The sequence below is a fragment of the Terrapene carolina genome, unplaced genomic scaffold (assembly GCF_002925995.2).
Source record: "Terrapene carolina triunguis isolate 2854851 unplaced genomic scaffold, T_m_triunguis-2.0 Scaffold49158, whole genome shotgun sequence".
Classification (NCBI taxonomy): Eukaryota; Metazoa; Chordata; order Testudines; family Emydidae; genus Terrapene; species Terrapene triunguis.
The window spans coordinates 1-20390 of record NW_020713509.1 but is presented as its reverse complement, the minus strand read 5'-3'; the positions used below and the strand labels follow the sequence as shown (position 1 = coordinate 20390).

Below are 20390 nucleotides of genomic sequence, written 5' to 3'. Positions count from 1 at the left end.
GCAGACCCCGTTTGTCAGGGTCCAAGCTAGTTCTACTCTGCGCTAAACGAGAGTTGCTAGTAAAAGGAAGGGGGTGGAGGGGATTTCTCCCGGGCACTCGGTCAAAGCCAGGCCACAACGGGCTGCTTACCAACGGAGAAGTCATAGCGCACACAGCTGGATTTCTCCATCTATGGAAGAGACAGAGAGGGATGAGTCCAAAGTAGCCATTTCTATCAATGCCTTGTGATCCGTGAGATAAGGGCTCCAGGCACGGATCGCTGTGTGCTTCACAAACATCACTTCTAGGGCTGTCAAGCCATTAATCACTCTGTTAAACAATAATAGAATACCATTTATTTAAATATTTTTGGATGTTTTCTACATTTTCAAAACATTTATTTCAAGTACAACACAGAATACAAAGTGTACAGTGCTCACTTCATATTTATTTTTATTACAAATATCTGCACATAAAAAAACAAAAGAAATAGTATTTTTCAATTCACCTCATACAAGTACCACAATGCAATCTCTTTGTTATGAAAGTGCAACTTACAAATGTTGGTTTTTTTGTTACATAACTGCACTCAAAAACAAAACAATGTAAAACTTCAGAGCCTACAAGTCCACTCAGTCCTACTTCTTGTTCAGCCAATCACTCAGACAAACAAGTTTGTTTACATTTGCAGGAGATAATGCTGCCCACTTCTTGTCCACAATGTCATCTGAAAGAGAGAACAGGCGTTCGCGTGGCACTGTTGCAGCCGGCCTTGCAAGATATTTACGTGCCAGATGCGCTAAAGAGTCATGTGCCCCTTCATGCTTCAACCACCATCCCAGGGGACATGCGTCCATGCTGATGACGGGTTCTGCTCGATAACTATCCAAAGCAGTGCGGACCAACACATGTTCATTTTCATCATCCGAGTCAGATGCCACAAGCAGGAGGTTGATTTTCCTTTTTGGTGGTTCAGGTTCTGTAGTTTCCGCACCAGAGTGTTGCTCTTTTAAGACTTCTGAAAGCTCCACACCTCGTCCCTCTCAGATTTTGGAAGGCACTTCAGATTCTTAAACCTTGGGTCAAGTGCTGTAGTTATCTTTAGAAATCTCACATTGGTACCTTCTTTGTGTTTTGTCAAATCTGCAGGGAAAGTGTTCTTAAAACAAACATGTGCTGGGCCATCATCCAAGACTGCTATAACATGAAATAGATGGCAGAGTGCGGGTAAAAGAGCCGGAGACATACAATTCTCCCGCAAGGAGTTCAGTCACAAATTTAATGAACGCATTTTTTTTTTTAAACAAGCATCATCAGCAAGGAAGCATGTCCTCTGGAATGGTGGCCGAAGCATGCAGGGCATACAAATGTTTAGCATATCTGGCACGTAAATATCTTGCAATGCCAGCTACAAAAGTGCCATGCGAACGCCTGTTCTCACGTTCAGGTGATATTGTAAATAAGAAGCAGGCAGAATTATTTCCCGTAAATGTAAACAAACTTATTTGTCTTAGCGACTGGCTGAACAAGAAGTAGGACTGAGTGGACTTGTAGGCTCTAGAGTTTTACATTATTTTGTTTTTGAATGCAGGTTTTTTTGTACATAGTTCTACATTTGGGGGGAGGGATAGCTCAGTGGTTTGAGCATTGGCCTGCTAAACCCAGGGTTGTGAGTTCAATCCTTGAGGGGGCCACTTAGGGATCTGGGGCAAAATCAGTACTTGGTCCTGCTAATGAAGGCAGGGGGCTGGACTCAATGACCTTTCAAGGTCCCTTCCAGCTCTAGGAGATAGGATATCTCCATTAAAATGTAAAAAATTTGTAAGTTTAACTTTCATGATAAAGAGATTGCACTACAGTACTTGTATGAGGTGAACTGAAAAATACTATTTCTTTTGTTTATCATTTTTACAGTGCAAATATTTCTAATAAAAAATAATAATATATAGTGAGCACTGTACACTTTGTATTCTGTGCTGTAATTGAAATCAATATATTTGAAAATGTAGAAAAACATCCAAAACTATTTAATAACTTTCAATTAGTATTCTATTGTTTAACAGTGCGATTAAAATTGCGATTAATCATGATTAATTTTTTTAATCGCAATTAATTTTTTAAGTTAATCACGTGAGTTAACTGCGATTAATCGACAGCCTTAATCATCTCCCTGTAAGATATTGTCCTGACTTTATGGATGGGGAAACCGAGGCAGAGCAGGGCTCAGTGACTTTGCACCTGGATATTACGGGGGTTGGTGCCCTAAAAGCCTAAAGCTTAGCTCAAATTAGAGAAAATAAATTCTATTACTTCAGCTTTGCCCAGGCCACACAGCAAACCATCAGCATGGCGTGAAAGAGAACCCAGGCGTCCTGGCTGCCAGCCTCTTGCTCTAACCATTAGACACACTCCCCGCACTGTCTCGGCCTGTGGATGGGCTCCCAAGGGCAAGTGTTGGAAGCCCCATCTCAGGAGTTAGCTTTGGGCTGGACAAATCCTAACAAAACGGACCAGTGGAGCTTGGGGGGTGGGCGAAGCATGGACCAGATGTGGCCCAACAGGCCGTTCTCAGCCTCCACAGTGCGAAGGGGCGCGAGCAGTATCCCGCCCACAGGGGCCATCCCGCTGCACTGCTTGGAGACGGGCATGGGGTGGGCAGCCAGGTCCTTCCCGTCTCTGATACCCCAGTCTCGCCTGCCACCGCCCAGCCTGCCCACTGCAGCATGGGCAGCCCTGAGCGAAGCCGCTCCTGGCCTGGGAGAAGCCGAAGCCCAGGGGAGCGGTCAGCGTGCCAGGGGAATCGAGAGCTACCTGGTTCCAGCGGCTGACGACGCGGACGAAGGCCGTGTAGTTCCTGTGGGGGCGGAGGGGAGCATTGTAGTACCCGTAGTGACGGGTCCCGTCACCCAGCACAAAGTCAGTCGGGCCTGTGAGGCTGTGCGCGGGGAGCACGGCAGCCAGGTACACGTCGTGCTCCAGGCTGGAGTTGAACGGCTGCAGACCTGGTGAGCGGCAGGCGTCTGCTTCGCTGCCATTCTGCAGCGCAGATACAATGATCTGATACTCCCTGCAAGGGAGGAGTTAGCCAGATGGGGGGTGATGGGGAACTGAACGGGGCAGGGGCGGGGTGTGACGAAGTGGGACTGTTCTTAATGTTTCCTCTGAATACTGTATGGGTGCCTCAGTTTCCCCTATGCATTTCTTAAGTCTCTAGGTGGTGGGGAAAGGCCAGTGTGTATGAATCACTGACACACTGTCTCCCTGGCAACAAATGGCCAGGGCCCCTTCCCCCCCCCACCCCCTTCAAGGAAATAGCTAAAGGTGAACAAAGAGATCAGGTGACCTCCTGGCCCAGGAAAGAGACAAAGCCCAGAGAAGGAGGGGCTGGAGGGGGTTTTCAGAGTTGGAGCTGGCTGGGGACGAGGAGTGAGGGCAGACGGGGTTGTCTGGCTCTCTGAACCCCAGAATGGACCCAGCGGAGGGGTCCCGTTCGCCGCTGTACCTACAAGCTCTGTTTTAGACCGTGTTCCTGTCATCTAATAAACCTCTGTGTTACTGGCTGGCTAAGAGTCATGTCTGACTGGGAAGTGGGGGTGCGTGCAGGTCTTCTGGCTTCCCCAGGACCCACCCTGGGCGGACTCGCTGTGGGAAGCACACGGAGGGGCATATGCTGAATGCTCCCAGGAGAGACCCAGGAGGTGAAGACGTGTGAGCTTCTTGCCCTGAAGACAGTCTGCTCCAAGGGAGAGGAGGCTCCCCAAAGTCCTGACTGGCTTTGTGGGGAGCAGTTCCAGAGCATCGCCCGGGGACTCCGTGACAAGGGGTTAGCCAGACGGGGGGTGATGGGGAACTGAACGGGGCAGGGGAGGGGTTAGCCAGACGGGGGCCGAGGGGGGATGGGGGAACGGAACGGGGCAGGGGAGGGGTTAGCTGAATGGGGGCTGGGGGGAACAGGGGAACTGAACAGGGCAGGGGAGGGGTTAGCCGGATGGGGGCTGAGGAGTGATGCGGGAAACGCAGGGTGATTGTCAGGGGAAATTCCTGCCGCAGGCTGGGCCAGGCTGGGGAACCCTCTGGGAACGGGGGAGCCCATCGCTGGGTGTTTATCACCAGACTGGACAAAGCCGTGGAGAACAAACCTCCCCATCCCATCCCCCTACTGCTAGTCACCCCACCCGCGGGGGCTGCTCGGAGGTTTCGGTGAAAGCTCCGTGGGGAAGGGGCCTGGGCGTCCCGTTCCCTCTGGGAAGTGCCCAGCACCCCTTTGGGTGCTATACGATACACACATACTAATAATGAGCGGCAGCACCTCCTGACACCTTCCAGCCACATGACCACAGCCGGGGGGGCTGGCGCCCAGGCCGGGGTGGGCTAAGCACACCCCCGGGCGTGGTGACGTGCTGTGCGCGGCTGAGCCTCTGGCTGCAAAGACCCCTCGCTGATTCCAGGGGGTGTTTTCCTGCAGGTAGCAGCAATACTCCCTGCTGAGCTGCGCTTACCTGATGGGTCCATGGAGCTCAGGGAAGGGCTGCAGGGGGAGCAGAGCCGTCCCGCTCGACGGGGAGATGCTGTAGACGCTCAAAGCGGTGACGTTGGCGGGGATGTCCGGCTCTGAAGGGATTAACCAAAGGGCAAAGCGTCAGCGGGCAACATCGCACGCTGTCTGGGGAGACAGGAAGGGCCCCTCTGACAGCCAGAGGCACAGAACTGTCCTGTCTGCACCGGCCCATTTTGGGGGTCCTGCCAGGCCTGGCTCAGGAACACTGCCAGGCTGTCTGGGCATAAACCCCCCTGCTCCTGCCGTGCTGTGCCTGTCCCGGGGTGAAGGGAGTGCACAGCATGGAGGTGAGCGCCACGCCGCACCCGGCTCAGCTGGGCACGCTGGGCCTGTGCTCTCCTGGGACACAGCACTGGGGGAAAGGAGAGGGGCCGGGAGCCAGACCAGAGAGATCTGGGAGTGGCTTTTGGTCCGTGCCCTGGTCCTCGGCCCCCTCAGACTCATCCTAGAGCAGGGACGTTGTAACAATGCTGCCTCTGATGGGACACAACTGGGAGGATCAATTCAGGACAAACCGCTCAGAGCAGGATAGTTACAGGCCCAGGCTGGTGGTTTTCCACCTCTAAGGCACCAAACCAGCCAGCCAGAGAGGACTTCGGTCTCACCCCACTGGCTAACCAGAAGTCACACAAGCAATTCCCTAAGACACTCCAGAAGTAAGAAGCAGGATTGAAGACAAGATGAAGGAGATGCAGCAGCCTTTTCTAGTCCTTTTGCCATGTGGCTTGTGCTTCCTTTGTTCCAAAGACAAGCTACCCAGCACATGGCCTGGAAAAACCTCACAGTTCTGTCCATAGGCCTGTCCCTGCCTTGCTGAGTCACAAGGCGTATCTGCCGTCTCTCAATGGGTCAGTTGTGTAGCTGATAATGGTCCTTAATGGGCCATCCAGCAGGCTAGCAATGCTGATGCCAAATTGTCTGGGGTGTCACTGTGACAGGTTCTCTGCCCTGCCCCTCTCCCAGAGCCTGCTGGCTGTCCCAATAAAGTGCAGAGAGGTTTCCAGCTATGCAGCACCTGTGGCTTTATTCACACACACAGTTCTCCCACCACCAATGTTGAGCTATATACAAGGCTTACAGGGTTAGTTCCCTCTTTCTAAGCAATCAGCCCACAGCTCGGAGACTGACCTTTCCCTGGCTGGGCTTTTCTTCTGGCTCCCAGCCCTTGTAACTGCTGGCTTGTCAGGCCCGCAGGTGGAGCCAATCCGCAGGCCAGGCATCAGGTCTGTCTCACCAGCCCCAATCTATTTCTCTTGATTGGAGCTGGCTGAGCAGGGGTAATTAGGTGCTTTTGCACCAGCACCCTGCTACAGTCCCCCAGAAGCACAGCACAAGTTTGAAATACAGACAGGATAGAGCCAATACTTATAACTTTAAATACAAAAATGATCCATGCATCCAGATAGCATAATCATTACCAGCAAATCATAACCTCCTCATAGACACCTTACTTGACTTTCTTTGTACAAGATTTGGTACCACTATATGACCTTGGTTGCAACAGTGATCTATACAGTCACAGTTCATGTCAATAACGTCACAGAGGCCCTTACCAGAGATGTTGGTTTCAAAGTCCCAGCGCGACACCTGCCCAAGGCCGGCAGCCGTGAGGCCCTGGATTGTCACCGAGTAGTTAGTCCCGTTTCTCCAGGGCTGCAGCAGGTACTTGGTGACCAACTGATTCACCCGCGGCTCCTCGACCTCGAGGAAATCGCTGTCGTACTCTCTCCTGGCCGTGATGTTCAGCTAGGGAAAGGAACGCGGCTCTGGAGAGGAGCCGTTCTGACCCCCAGCCCCGCCTGATACACAGGACACAAGCCCCACGCTGCTGGGCATTGCCTGAGCCCCCCTGTGCAAGCAGGGACTTCACCCCCCTCCCCCCCCAGCACGGCAGAGCTGCCCACCCCAGCAGCACCGGGGAATTTCTCCTTCCTCTGCGGGAGCCGGCACGGCCATCTGGGCAGCAGGACGGGCACTGCTCAGGTAGGTGAATGCCCAGGGCCGCTCCCATCACAGGGGTCCCCCATTTGTCAGTGTCCCTGGGGAAGTGCTGGGCTGGACCGGGGTCAATGTTACTCAGGGGCCGCTGGCCTGGAACCCTCCCGCACCAGCTCTGGCTCGGTGCTGTTATCGGTTTCGCTGTGTTTAGCTGAGCCCCTCCAGCACCCCAGGCCCAGCCCCTGAAGAGCCTGCCACAGCCCCACAGGTGCTGATGGGGCCAAGTGCAAACAGAGCGCTGCTGAACAGGTGCTTGTCTTTCAGTTCAGAATACAGTGCCCGACACAGGTCCCAAGCTCGCCCGGCCAGCCAGCGGCACATACCGAAACGCCCACACCCCGGCCCTGGCTGTACCCAGCCCACGGGAAGAAAAGAGCCGGGACTGTTGTGGACTGGAGGTAGGAGGGGATTCCAGAGCCAGAGGGCCCTGCCAGAGAACATCCTGCCAGCGCCGCCTGCTGTTACACCAGGGGCTCTAGCTCGGCCGGTCAGCAGAGATGAAAACCCAGAGCCAAGCGTCACCTGCAGGCTGCCTGCTCCCTCGCCCCCACCAGCCTCCTGGGGAGGCAGGCAGGGAACCCCACCCGAGTGCCCCTGGGCTACGAGCCATTTACCCCAGGATCTGCTAGGAGAGATGGCCCCTTGGCAGCGACCAAGGCCTAACCCAGACAGGGATTACAGGTGAAAAACAACTCCCTGGTTCGCAGCAAAGACTAACAGGTGAGAGCCCAGAGCACAGGGGCACGGCGCCGCATGCTGCGCCAGGCAGGAGCCAGGTCAGAGCCCGCAGCACAGGGCCACGGAGCCGCATGCTGCGCCAGGCAGGATCTGGGTGTGACGTTGCAGTCTATATGGTTTTATAAAAATATGCTAATGAGTGGGAATATAATGTAACTAGAATATGCTTCATGCAAAAGGTCTCTTGTAAGGTATCATTACAAAGCTTATAATCTACTGAGCGTGCTCATCCTATTTGTATAAATGTACCACTCTTGTATCTGAAACTAGAAATATGAAATATAACTCCGAGGGCCTATTGTAATTATGCAAATTGTGTGGGCCATTAATGGTGGTTTGGAATCTTGATGGCTCCGGTCAACCAGGACAATTGTCTGTAGATGGCTGTGTTTTACTTGCAAGTCTTCCTGTATACGTATGTGCTGGCAAGTGGGTAATGAAGTCTTGCAGTGACATGTGATCATGTCACCTGAACTGGAATCCATCTTTAACCTGGTGCTTTTCTATTGAGAAGGAGGGGATGGGAACCCAGAGAGGGACAAAGGATTCCCACCTTATGCAAAAGATATATAAGGGGGTGGAACAGAACAAAGGGGGCTGCAGTTATAAGAAATCCCCTAACTACCACCTGAGCTGGAACAAGGGCTGTACTGGGGAAAGGATTGGGCCCAGACTAGGAAGGCGTCCAGTCTGTGATAGAAGCTTATTGGAACATCTCTGAGGGTGAGATTTACCTGTATTCAGTTTTCTTATTGTATTAGGCTTAGACTTCGGTGTTTGTTCTGTCTGTTATTACTTGGAACCACTTAAATCCTACTTTTTATATTTAATAAAATCACTTTTTACTTATCAATTAACCCAGAGTATGTATTAATACGGGGGAGGGCAGACAGCTGTGCATATCTCTCTATCAGTGTAATAGAGGGCGAACAATTTATGAGTTTACCCTGTATGCATTTTATACAGAGTAAAACAGGTTTATTTGGGGTTTGGACCCCACTGGGAGTTGGGCATCTGAGTGCTGGAGACAGGAACACGTCTTAAGCTGTTTTCAGTTAAGCCTGCAGCTTGTGGGGGACGTGGTTCAGACCTGGGGCTGTGTTTGCAGCAAGCAAGCGTGTGTGGCTCAAACCAGGCAAGGGACTGAAGTCCCGAGCTGGCAAGGAAAACAGGCTCAGAGGTAATCTAGGCACATCGGGTGGCAGTTCCCAAAGGGGTTTCTGTGACCCAACCCGTCACACTGGGTCAGAGCCCCCAGCACAGGGGCATGGAGGTGTGACGAACTGGGACTGTTCGTAATGTGGTCTTTGAATGCTGAATGGGGAGTGCTGGCTGGGAAGACAGGGGAGTGTGGCTAGGATGGTCTGCATTGGGGGATGGGAGACTGGCTGTGAGGTAGAATACCTGAGCATGTAACATGAGACCCCAGGAAGGGGTTAGAGGCCAGGTGACACCTTTGCCCGGGAAACTGAAAAAGGCTAGAGAGAGAGTTCAGAGCTGGCTGGTGGAATGGCTGGGAGGCAGACGGGGCTCTGACCCCCCCAAGGGGGCTGTGGTGGCCTGGGACCCCAAGATGCACCTAATTGGGGGGGTCCAGTTGTCTGTGCCTGCAAGACCTGTCTTGGACTGTGTTCCTGTCGTCTAAATAAACCTTCTGCTTTACTGGCTGGCTGAGAGTCATGTTGAATCGCAGGAAGCCAGGGGTGCAGGGCCTTGTGTCCCCCCACACTCCGTGACAGGAGCCACATGCTGCGCCAGGCAGGAGCCGGGTCAGAGCCCGCAGCGCAGGGGCACGGAGCCGCATGCTGCGCCAGGCAGGAGCCGGGTCAGAGCCCGCAGCGCAGGGGCATGCAGCAAGATGTATGCAATGCTGCAGACAGGAGGGATTGAGTAGTTTTAATCTCCCAACTGGCCATAAAGGGGGAGGGCTCAGGGAGGGCCAGGGAGGAGCTGGAGAGTGGGGGCGAGGTGCTCCTCGCTCTGGGGCAGGGCTCGGCGCTCCGGGAGGGGCAGCAGAGATGGATAATGATACCTGGACGATGCCCCCTGATGCTCCCTCCCTCTCTCGCTGTCCCTGCCCACTCAGACCGTGCCCTGGGCTGAGACGCCCTCCAGAGGCTGCCCAGCGAGTCGCTTGCCCGGGTACCTGGTACCCGACGATCGCCCCTTTGCAGGGCGGCAGCGGCTTCCACCTGAGGGTTTTGGTGCTGGGATCCAGCGGCTCGATCTTGGGTTGGTCTGGGGCTGAAAGCGAAGGAATCGCAGGTCACTGACCGGGCCCGGGGACGAGTCCCCGTGTGCAAAGCACTGGGATGGGGCTCCCAGCACAGGGGTCAGCACTCTGGGTGGTCCCTGCAGCAGGAGGGCGAGGGCTAGGCCCTGCCACCTCTCCTGGGCGGTGCTGCCTGGCTGGGCACGAGGAGCCGGCAGCGTCCTACAGCTCCTCCCCGGCAGCCCCCGGCAGCAGAGACACAGAGCCCCTGTCCCTGCTCCAGCTGCACGAGGGGCTCAGACACCACCGTGAGGGGCTTGGTGACTGGACTGGACTGGACGGACGGATTGCTGGGAAGGTGGGCAGCCGACCAGCTGGGCTAGGACAGCTAGTGAGTCCTCTCCCAACCATCCCACTCCTGGGCCTTCAGAGCCCCGAACTCCCCGTGGGATCCACCCCCCCGAGGCTCAGGTTCCAGGCTCACCCCACAGGCCGGTCTGGGGAGATGGGGAGGGAGATGGGGTTGGGGGACTCTGTTTGCTCTGGGGAGCCCCACACCCCTTTCTCCTGAGCCCCCCCTTCCGCCCCCAGGCAGGGCCCCAATCACCAGCTAAGCCTGGTCACTTGCTCGGACAGGCGGGTTGAGTTGCAGAGCGACAGGGGCCCGTCTGCCCCCGTGCTCAGCACCGACCCCAGAATTCACAGCCACGGGGTGACTCCCCCCTCCCCTACCTGCTTCACTCGTGGTGACCCGCCGGGTATAAAGGACAGTGCTGGGTGGGCTGGTCGCTGGGTAGCCCCCAGAGATGGTGACACTGTAGGAGGTGAAGGGGTGCAGGGAGCTGCACGTTACTGTTCCGTCCCGTCCCTGTAACGGCTGCTCTCTGGTGAGCCCTTGTCTCCGGCAGGAGCCCGACCAGGGTCCAACCAGCCGGCATTGGGCCCGTATCTTCCAGCTGCCCTGGCAGGATTCGGGGGGCTCACAAGTCCAGCGCAGTTTGATGGTGGTGGGTGAAACCTCCAGGGCCCCTGGGATGATCCGGGGGGTCTCTAGAGAATAAGCACCAGCATGAGGGTTACTTTCCTGCCCCTTCCGGACGCACAGAGCTCTGCAAAGGCTTCCAGTCAAACAGCCCCTGTTCCCCACACACAGCGGGGTGAAGGGCCAAACCCTCCAACCTCTGAGCTCTGTGGGTGGAAGGCACCACAGAGGACACAGGATTACCATCAGCATCGCCTAACTGAGCCCGGGGGGGTTCTGATCCAAGCCTGATTTCCTGTTCTTCCTGGCAAACACCCCCCGTGCTCCCGTGGGTACCTCCATCGCTCGGCAGCCAAGCAGGACACAGCCCTTTGAGGGAGCTGGGATCTGGAGCTCCCTGCCCCAGGGGACATGCAGGCTGCAGCGAGACAGGGACGCAGCCCATGGAGACCACAGGTGCCAGCATGCCTTGCGCCATGTGGTCCCGAGCAGCAGCAGAGTGCATGCTGGGATTGGAGTCTCCCTGGGCCATGCCTCTCTGTTAATAATCAGGGCGCATTTAATTAACGCATTTTATTTCTATTTCATCTCTAGTTGCTGTGAATTAGGTGCAGCCCCCGGGCTTCCAGCCAGCCCCCACCGTGCCCTGGCTGGGCCAGGTCTGAGAGTGCAGGAGGGGGTGCTTGCGTGAAGGCCACAGACGATGCCAACCACACGGCTCCCCTGCCGCCCACACAACAGTAACATCCCTCGGGGCGCCAGCCGCACAGTGAGGGGTTCCGGGTCTAAGCCCCGGGTGTCCCGCTAGGGACCCGGTGACTCCCCTCTGGGCTGCATGGGACCTGTTAGTGCAACTGACCCCAGACGCTGGGCCCAGCCCTGGCTGGCCACACACAGGAGATTCCGTCCAGGGATCAAACTGGTTCAGCTCCGAGGGTTTAGAACTGCAGCTGGGAACCGGTGCAGGCGAGGGGCCTCCCAGCCACGCCCCCGTCCTCCGGCTCTGCCCCGCCCCTGCCCTGCCGCCGGGAGGGCACTGGAACTGAGCCCTCTGTGCTGGCTCTGCTCCCCGGGATGGGCCCCTCGCAGCATGCGACGCTCTTGGGGCTGGTGATACCAGACACCTCTGTGTTCTTGGGGAACCAGAGTGCACTATCCAGCCTGACTCATGAAAGACACCCCCCACCCCCAGCTTCTGCTTAAACCAAAACCCATCAGAGGAAAAAACTTGCAGAGAGCAGTGAAGGGTGTTGGGAGACACACCTACACCCGTCCTGACAAGGGTGACAAGATTAAGACATCCTGTCGCGGAGTGTGGTGGAGTCAGGGCCCTGCACCCCTCTTCCTGAGATTCACTGTGACTCTCAACCAGCCAGTAAAACAGAAGGTTTATTAGATGACAGGAACACAGTCTCAAGCAGAGGGTACGACCAGAACCCCTCAATTAGGTCCTTCTGGGAGGTTCAGGGAGCTTAGACCCCAGCTTGGGGTTCCCTGCGTTGCACCACCCAGCCCAAAACTGAGAAAAACTCCTCACTCTTCCAGCAGCTCCTCTCTTCCCCCTCCCCCCAGCTCCTCCTCTCCTTTGTTCAGTCTCGGGGCAGAAGGTGTCACTTCTCCCACCCCCCCTCCTGGCTCAGGTTACAGCTCAGGTAGCTTCCTTCAAGGGAAATCCCCCATCCCCAATGTAACCCCCCTGCAACATTCCCAGGTCAAATCTGACCCGCTCCCTGCTCCGTCACATCTCTCCCCCCTTGGAGACTGAACTGAGCGGGGTCACTCTGCCCAGTGACCTGGGGAAGTTCAGGGCCCCTCTCCAGGACAACGCATCCGCTATCAGGTTGTCACTTCCCTTCACATGGACCACGTCCATGTCATAATCCTGCAGGAGCAGGCTCCACCTCAGGAGCTTGGCGTTGGCTCCTTTCATCTGGTGTAGCCAGGTCAGGGGAGAGTGGTCGGTGTGCACGGTGAAGTGTCGCCCAAAGAGATATGGCTCTAGTTTCTTAAGGGCCCACACCATGGCCAGGCATTCCTTCTCGATGGCCGCGTAGTTCTGCTCCCGGAGTAGCAACTTTTTGCTCAGGTACATGATGGGGTGTCTCTCCCCCTTTTCATCCTCCTGCATTAACACCGCCCCCAGTCCCGTGTCTGAGGCGTCGGTGAACACCATAAAGGGCTTGTCAAAGTCTGGGTTTGCCAGAACTGGGCCACTGACCAGAGCCTCCTTCAGCGCCCGGAGAGCCTTCTGGCACTCCTCGGTCCAGACCACCTTGTCTGGCTTCCCCTTCTTGCACAGCTCAGTGATGGGGGCGGCTATGGAGCTAAAGTGGGGCACGAACCTTCGATAGTACCCTGCCATCCCAATAAAGGCTTGGACCTGCTTTTTGGTTTGCGGAGCGGGCCAGTCTCTGATCCCCTCCACTTTGGCTGGTTCCGGCTTTAGGCAGCCGCTCCCCCCCCGGTGGCCTAGGTAGGATACCTCAGCCATCCCCACCTTGCACTTCTCCGGTTTTACGGTCAGCCCAGCCTCCTGGAGTCGGTCCAGCACTTGTCTAACCTGGGACACGTGGTCCTCCCAGGTCTGGCTAAAGACACAGATGTCGTCAATATACGCCACAGCAAAACTCTCCATCCCCCTCAGTAGCTGATCCACCAGGCGCTGGAAGGTGGCCGGCGCTCCCTTGAGGCCGAAAGGCAGGGTCAGGAACTCATAGAGCCCCAGAGGGGTGATAAAGGCCGATTTCAGCCTGGCATCTGCATCCAGCGGCACTTGCCAGTAGCCCTTTGTAAGATCCATGGTGGTAAGGTACCGAGCGCCTCCCAGCTTGTCTAGGAGCTCGTCAGGCTGGGCATGGGGTAGGCATCGGCTACAGTGATGGCATTGAGCTTCCGATAGTCCACACAGAACCGGATCGACCCGTCCTTTTTGGGGACCAGCACCACCGGCGAGGCCCAAGGACTGGAAGATGGCTGGATCACCCCCAAAGCCAGCATGTCCCTGACCTCTCTTTCCAGGTCCTGAGCAGTTTTCCCTGTGCCTCGGAAGGGGGGGCATTTTATAGGCAGGTGCGATCCTGTCTGCACCCGGTGGACAGTCAGATTAGTGCGTCCAGGCTGATTGGAAAACAGCTGTCGGTACAGATGCAGCACCCCTCCGATCTCAGCTTGCTGGGTAGGGGTTAGCTGAGCAGAGAGGGGAATTGCTTCCAGGGGGGAACCAGCTCTTGTCCCAGGGAATAGATCTACTAAATGGTCATCTCCCTGCTCCTCCCAATGTCCACACACAGCCAACACCACATTCCCCCTGTCATAATATGGCTTCATCATATTCACATGGTACACCCGGCGGTGGTGCGCCCGGTTCGACAGCTCCACCACATAGTTTACCTCATTTAGTTGCTTGACAACCTTGAAGGGCCCTTCCCATGCGGCCTGGAGTTTGTTTTTCCTCACGGGGATGAGGACCATCACCTGATCCCCAGTGGTGAAGGCGCGGGCCCGTGCTGTGCGGTCATACCAGACCTTCTGCTTCCTCTGGGCTCGGGCCAGATTCTCCCTGGCCAGGCCCATGAGCTCGGCAAGTCTTTCCCGGAAGGTCAGGACATACTCCACCACCGACTCTCCATCGGGAGTGGCCTTCCGCTCCCATTAGTCTCTCATCAGGTCCAGGGGCCCCCTTACCCGCCTTCCATATAACAGTTCGAAGGGCGAAAACCCGGTAGACTCCTGGGGTACCTCCCTGTACACGAACAGCAGGTGAGGTAAGTACTTGTCCCAGTCCTGCGGGTGCTGGTTCATAAATGTTTTTAGCATCATATTTAGTGTCCCGTTGAACCTCTCCACCAGCCCGTTGGATTGGGGGTGATACGCTGAGGCCAGTTGTGCCGGACCCCGCATTTCTCCCACAAGCACCGGAGTAGGGCCGACATGAAGTTGGACCCTTGGTCTGTTAAGACTTCCTTGGGGAACCCCACTCGGCTGAAAATGGTCAGCATCTGCCACAGTGTCCGCTTCGATGGACGATAAGGGCACTGCCTCGGGGCAGCGGGTGGCGAAATCTACCACCACCAGAATGTATTTCTTCCCTGACCAGGTCGTCTTGCTGAGAGGTCCCACTATGACCATAGCCACCTTCTGGAAAGGCTCCTCTATGATGGGCAAAGGCCTCAACGCTGCTTTCCCCTTGTCCCGGGCCTTCCCCACCCTCTGGCAGGGGTCACAGGATCGGCAGTACTGTTGGACGTTGGTAAAGACCCCAGGCCAGTAAAAGTTCTGTAGCAGGCTCTGCCTGGTGTGCCGGATTCCCTGGTGCCCTGCGAGAGGGATGTCATGGGCCAGGTACAGTAGCTTGTGGCAAAGCTTTTGGGGAACCACCAGCTGCCTCCTGATCCCCCACGACTCCACTTCCCTTGGGGGAGCCCATTCTCGGTACAGGAACCCCTTCTCCCACAGGAACCTCTCCTGGCAACCTCTCCCCATGGTCTGTACCACACTGAGGTCGGCCAGGTCCCTTATCTTCTGCAAGGAGGGATCTTTCACTCGATGTGGGGCCACCACCTCGGGCCGGGCCAGTGTCACCTCTGCGCTCGTATCCCAGTATCCATTGACCTTCCTTCCATCCACCTCCAGGGGAACAAGGTACTCTCTCCTGAGGGACAGCCGGGCACCCACCCTGTAAACCGAAAACCCTGAGTCTGGAGCATCCAGCCCCACACAGGAGCTGGCCTGGAGCTCTCCTCCCTCCTTAGCAGGTGGTACTCTGCCAGCCCCCCTTCCCTGGGAATGCTGCCTCTCGCCCGGCTGGGTCTCTACCCAGTCAACCCTCTATGGGTTCAGTCTGCTCAGTCTGTCCCTGAGCCTGGGGCACTGGGCCCGTATGTGGCCTCTCTGGCCACAGTGATAGCAGCCCATGTCCCATGGGTCCCCTCGAGCGGGTCGGATGGACCTGCAGCTGGATGTTCCCCTTTGGTGGGGGTTCTCCATATTTCCTCGCTGGGAGGTCCCATGGTGACTCTCTCTGTGTTGTGGCGGGCCTGTTCCTTTGGGACTCCTGTCACGGAGTCCCCGGGCGATGCTCTGGAACTGCTCCCCACAAAGCCAGTCATGACTCTGGGGAGCCTCCTCTCCCTCGGAGCAGACCGTCTTCAGGACAAGAAGCTCACACGGCTTCACCTCCTGGGTCTCTCCTGGGAACATTCAGCACATGCCCCTCCATGCGCTTTCCACAGCAAGTCCGCCCCGGCGGGGTCCTGGGGAAGCCAAAGGGTTCTGCACCCCCCACTTCATAGTCAGACGTGACTCTCAGCCAGCCAGTAAAACAGAGGTTTATTAGATGACAGGAACACGGTCTAAAACAGAGCTTGTAGGTACAGCGGCGAACGGGACCCCTCGGCCGGGTCCATTATGGGGTTCAGAGAGCCAGACACGCACGTCTGCCCTCACTCCTCGTCCCCAGCCAGCTCCAACTCTGAAAACCCCCTCCGGCCCCTCCTCCTCTGGGCTTTGTCTCTTTCCTGGGCCAGGAGGTCACCTGATCTCTTTGTTCACCTTTAGCTATTACCTTGCAGGGGGGAAGGGGCCAGAGTGTCAGTGATTTATGCGCACTGGCCTTTCTCCACCACCTAGAGACTTAAGAAATACATAGGGGAAACTGAGGCACCCACACAGTATTCAGAGGAAACATTAAGAACAGTCCCACTTCGTCACAACTCCTCCCGGTTATCCCCTGCCCGACTGTTCACAAACTCGTCAGCCAGCTGGCCTGCATGCTGCAGGTTCTCTGGCTTTTGGTCTATCAACCATCGCCTCAGGTCGGATGGGCACTGCTCATACACGTGCTCCAGTACGAATAGGTCAAGCAGGTCCTCTTTAGTTTGGGCCCCAGCTGTCCACTTGCAGGCATACCCCTGCGCCCGGTTGGCTAGTTGTAGGTATGTGACCTCACGGGTTTTACGCTGACTCCGGAACCTTTTCCGGTACATCTCAGGGGTCAGCCCGAACTCGCGGAGCAGGGCCTTTTTGAACAGTTCGTAGTCCCCTGTCTCCGCCCCTTTCAGTCGGCTGTACACCTCCCTGGCTGTGGAGTTCAGTGAGGGGATGAGAAACTGGAGCCTGTCTGCAGAGTCAACCTGGAGCAGCTCGCAGGTATTCTCAAAGGCCGTCAGGAAGGTATCCATGTCCTCCCCCTCCTTACGCTGGGCCAGCAAGCACTTATCAAAGCTCTTTGCAGTCTTGGGTCCCCCCTCGCTCACCGCAGCCGGGGCCCCACTGCTCCTCAGCCTGGCCAGTTCCAGCTCATGCTGACGTTGGTCCCGCTCATGCTGACGTTGTTTCTCCTCATGCTGATGCTGTTTCTCCTTCTCTTCCCACTCCTGCTTCAGTTCTTGCTGCCTTAACTCGAACTCTTTCAGTCTCAGCTCCCATTCATATTCCAGTCGCATCCGCTCCCGGGACGGGGAGCTCCGCCGGGACGATCCCCTGCTGGCCGTCGGGGTCAGGGTGCCCTCGGTATTCGCTGGGCTTCCCCCAACCCCTCCCCTAGGTATAGGTAGGCAGGGTCTCGGGATGTCCTCGGCAGCAGTCTGACCCCTCCCAGCCATGTCAGGCCCCGGGGCCCACGCTGCATCCGCCGGGCGGCTTCCCTCAGGGACAAGGCTCGGTTCATCCAAGCGACCCCTCTCCTCCAGCTGGGCAATGAGCTGTTCTTTGGTGGACCTCCCACTGCGCAGCCCCCTCTGCCTGCACAGCTCCGCCAGGTCGCTCTTAAGGCGTTTAGCATACATCCTCCTGCTGGCCACTCGCCGGCCTGTGCTCTCCGCTTTCCACCGTTCCCGGGGGACCCCTAGTGTGCCAGCCCGTCTTCAGGTCACCACCTCTCTGCCAGGGTCGAGCTGCAGACTCCTCCACCCCGGGACCCTGTTACTGCAAAAGTCCTTCTCACTGGTCACACACTCCCAGGGGTTAATCGCCCCCTGAAACCGTCTCTCTCTGACTCTTCAGCCCACCTGGTCCCCGTCGATCCCCCTTCGTTTTACTGCTCCCCAGTCACTTACTGCAGGAAGCGCCGTCCACGGGGTGCAGTAGATCCCACCCCTGCCACCAGTTGTCACGGAGTGTGGGGGACTCAGGGCCCTGTACCCCCGGCTTCCTGCGATTCACCGTGACTCTCAGCCAGCCAGTAAAGCGGAAGGTTTATTGGATAACAGGAACACAGTCTACAGCAGAGCTTGTCGATACAACCAGGACCCCTCAATCAAGTCCTTTTGGGGAGTGCAGGGAGCTTAGACCCCAGCTTGGGGTTCCCTGCGTTGCACCTCCCAGCCCCAAACTGAAAACTCCAGAATCCATCCAGCAGCTCTCTCTCCCCTCCCCTCTGCTCCTCCTCTCCTTTGTTCCAGAAGGTGTCACTTCTCCCACCCACCTCCTGCCTAAGGTTACAGCTCAGGTAGCTCAATGTAACTCCCAGGCTACATTTCCAGGTCAAATCCGCCCTGCTCCCTGCTCCATCACACGGGGACACCCCCCAGCTGTGGAATCCTCTCGGGGGGGTGGAGGGAGCGGTTAACACTGGGCCACTCACATCGCTGAGGAACCCCCCGTTGGGAACAATCCTGCCCTGGGATGGGCTGGCTGGGCCCAAGGGGGCTTTGCCGGCTCCAAGTGCTACAAGTCTTTAAAAAATACCCTTAACACCCCCCACCCCCCAATGTGCCTGGGCCTCGTGGACTCCTCTCGTAGGCTCTGACCCCTGACCTCAGGACTCCCCCGCTCCCCTGCTCTGTGCGCCCCAACAGTTCTCAGTTACCCCACTCCCCAGCTGGGTCTCCAGCCGCGTGAGCAGGGAGCTGGGCAGTGCCGAGAGCCGCTGTGTCCTCACTCACCTGTACAGGTAACGTTCTCTGTGATAGGGCGCCAGGCGCCCCGGCCCCACGCGTCCCGGTTCCATACAACCCAGTAACTCCGGGTCTGACCCGATCTCACACATCTGATCACAGAGGACGAAGGCTGGGACCCCCCAGGGCAGCTCAGCGTCGTCTCTTCATTCTGGCCATAAAACGGCCGATCTGGCGCAAACCGTAGTCTGGGGTCCCACTGTGGCCTGGGGCATTTCTCTGCAGAGGAAAGGGGGTTGGTGTGAGTGAGGGCTGGGGCAGCCCGGCTGGGGACATCTGAGGCTGGGGGATAATCACCCAGGGACGGGCTGGTGCCCCCTCGCCTGGGCCATTTAGACCGAGGGCTGGAGCACGAGGCCCGGCCTGTGGAGCCCGGGGCGGGGGGGTCTAACCAGGCTTTCCCGGCTCTCACTGGTCCCACCCGAGGGCTCACTTGCCCCTCATGGGGCAGGGCCATGAATGACGCAGACGCTGGTGGAAGCACCAGGGGTCTGAACACCCTGGAAGAGCCCGGCGGGGACGGGGGCTGACCCAGGCAGCTCATGGTGGGGGCGGTGAGGGCACAAGGCTGCTTTGGGAAGGTTTATGTCCCTGGGGCATCGCCCTCTGCCCAGCCTGGGGCTTCTCCTGCCTCAGGCACGTGCCCCCGCAGGGCGTGACCAGGGCCTGAGGGGTCAGGCAGGGCTCACGCCCACCCTGATGGCTGGGGACCTGAGATGGGAGCTGGCCCTGGGTGCTGCTCTCCTGAAAGCAGGGTAATGTCAGCGAGAGCAGAGACCTCCACCCCATCCAGCTCCCTGAGGCCCATGGGCCTCGCGCCTGCGCAGACGGGTCCTGGGTTCGAATCCCCCCAGCCCCTCCTGCAGCCCGTCTGTGCAGAACTCACCCACACAGCTCACACGGCTCATGTCCCACTCCACGCGCCCAGCCGTCTCCGTACACTGCACCCAAGCCGGGCTCCCCTCGTACTGCTCCGGGCGACAGGTCACCCAAACCCTCTTGCCAACGGCAAACTCTGTCTGTGCGGAGGCAGCAGAGACCGACGGGGGCCAGTTTCCTGCCGTCGTACAAACCCCTGGAGGGAAAGAAATGTCCAGTCTCTGCAGATCCCTCCCTTATGACGACTGCGTCCTCCCGTCCCAGCAGAGCGACCCGGACTGCGCCCTACTCTGGGAGGGGGGCCCCAATGCTGGTACCGCCCCCACCCCATAACGTTGTGAGAGGGGCCGTCAGCCCATCTGCCCAGGCCGGGCCCCACCCCCGTCACCTAAGGGGTTCTGACACGTGTTGGCCTGTGCACCTCATCCCACCATGTTTCCCCCTCCCCCCACGTTAGCCAATGTCCCTCCCCCACACCCCAGACCACGAACACCCCCCAACATGCCCATCTGGGTCCCCGTGCTGCACATATCACTATGGCAACTGAGCTCCTGCCCCAGTGTCCCCATAGCAGCTCAGTGTCTCCTGAGCCACCCACCTGCCCCTGGCACCCAGCCCCTGGCACCCCTGCCTGGGTAACATCTGCTCCCTCCTCTGTGCCCCAGACAGATCCCAGCCCCCTGAGATCCCTCCCCACAGCCCTCTGCCCGCTCCTGGCAGCTGCTCCCCAAGGACTCTCCCCCGTGAGCAGCCCCTCCCTTGGGCCGAGGAGCTGGGGTCACGGTCACACCAGGGCTGAATTCAGATTCTCCACTCTCTGAACCTCCCCCTGCAGCATCTCAGCCTCGTCTCCCATGTCCCGCCGGGCCCAGACTCTCGCTGCTTTGCTGCTGCCTCCTTTGCCCGAGCCTGCCATGCTCCCACCTGGGCCCACAGAGCCCGGCTGGGTCTGGCCGCTGTCCCTGCCTCCCTCCTCCACCACTGATCCCCCCTCAGACCCTGCGCTCACCCCTCGCTGGGTCTGGCCGCTCTCCCTGCCTCCCTCCTCCCCCACTCACCCCCCCGGACCCTGTGCTCACCCCTCGCTGGGTCTGGCCGATCTCCCTGCCTCCCTCCTCCGCCAGTGACCCCCCCGGACCCTGCGCTCA

At 57.6% G+C, this 20390-nt stretch overlaps 1 protein-coding gene across 1 annotated transcript; it reads right to left on the bottom strand.

Moving 5' to 3' along the window:
* Positions 1 to 101: 101 nt before the first annotated feature.
* LOC112124546 (receptor-type tyrosine-protein phosphatase mu-like) lies at positions 102 to 20158 on the bottom strand. The gene is made up of 9 exons (XM_026646933.2): positions 20033 to 20158; positions 19250 to 19382; positions 18352 to 18582; positions 10219 to 10536; positions 9421 to 9518; positions 6092 to 6284; positions 4480 to 4591; positions 2792 to 3047; positions 102 to 170 (listed from the first exon to the last, which is right to left on the bottom strand). Exons 1-9 carry the CDS (start codon positions 20156 to 20158, stop codon positions 102 to 104), a joined length of 1536 nt encoding a protein of 511 aa, XP_026502718.2.
* Positions 20159 to 20390: the final 232 nt, after the last annotated feature.

Excerpts from the sequence above, each read along its gene's own strand:
- LOC112124546 (XM_026646933.2), bottom strand. The coding sequence starts at position 20,158 with ATGGCAGGCTCGGGCAAAGGAGGCAGCAGCAAAGCAGCGAGAGTCTGG. Across the intron at positions 9,519-10,218 it reads GGTCACCACGAGTGAAGCAG|CCCCAGACCAACCCAAGATC; the intron begins GTAGGGGAGGGG and ends CTTCGCTTTCAG. Across the intron at positions 3,048-4,479 it reads GAGCTCCATGGACCCATCAG|GGAGTATCAGATCATTGTAT; the intron begins GTAAGCGCAGCT and ends CCTCCCTTGCAG.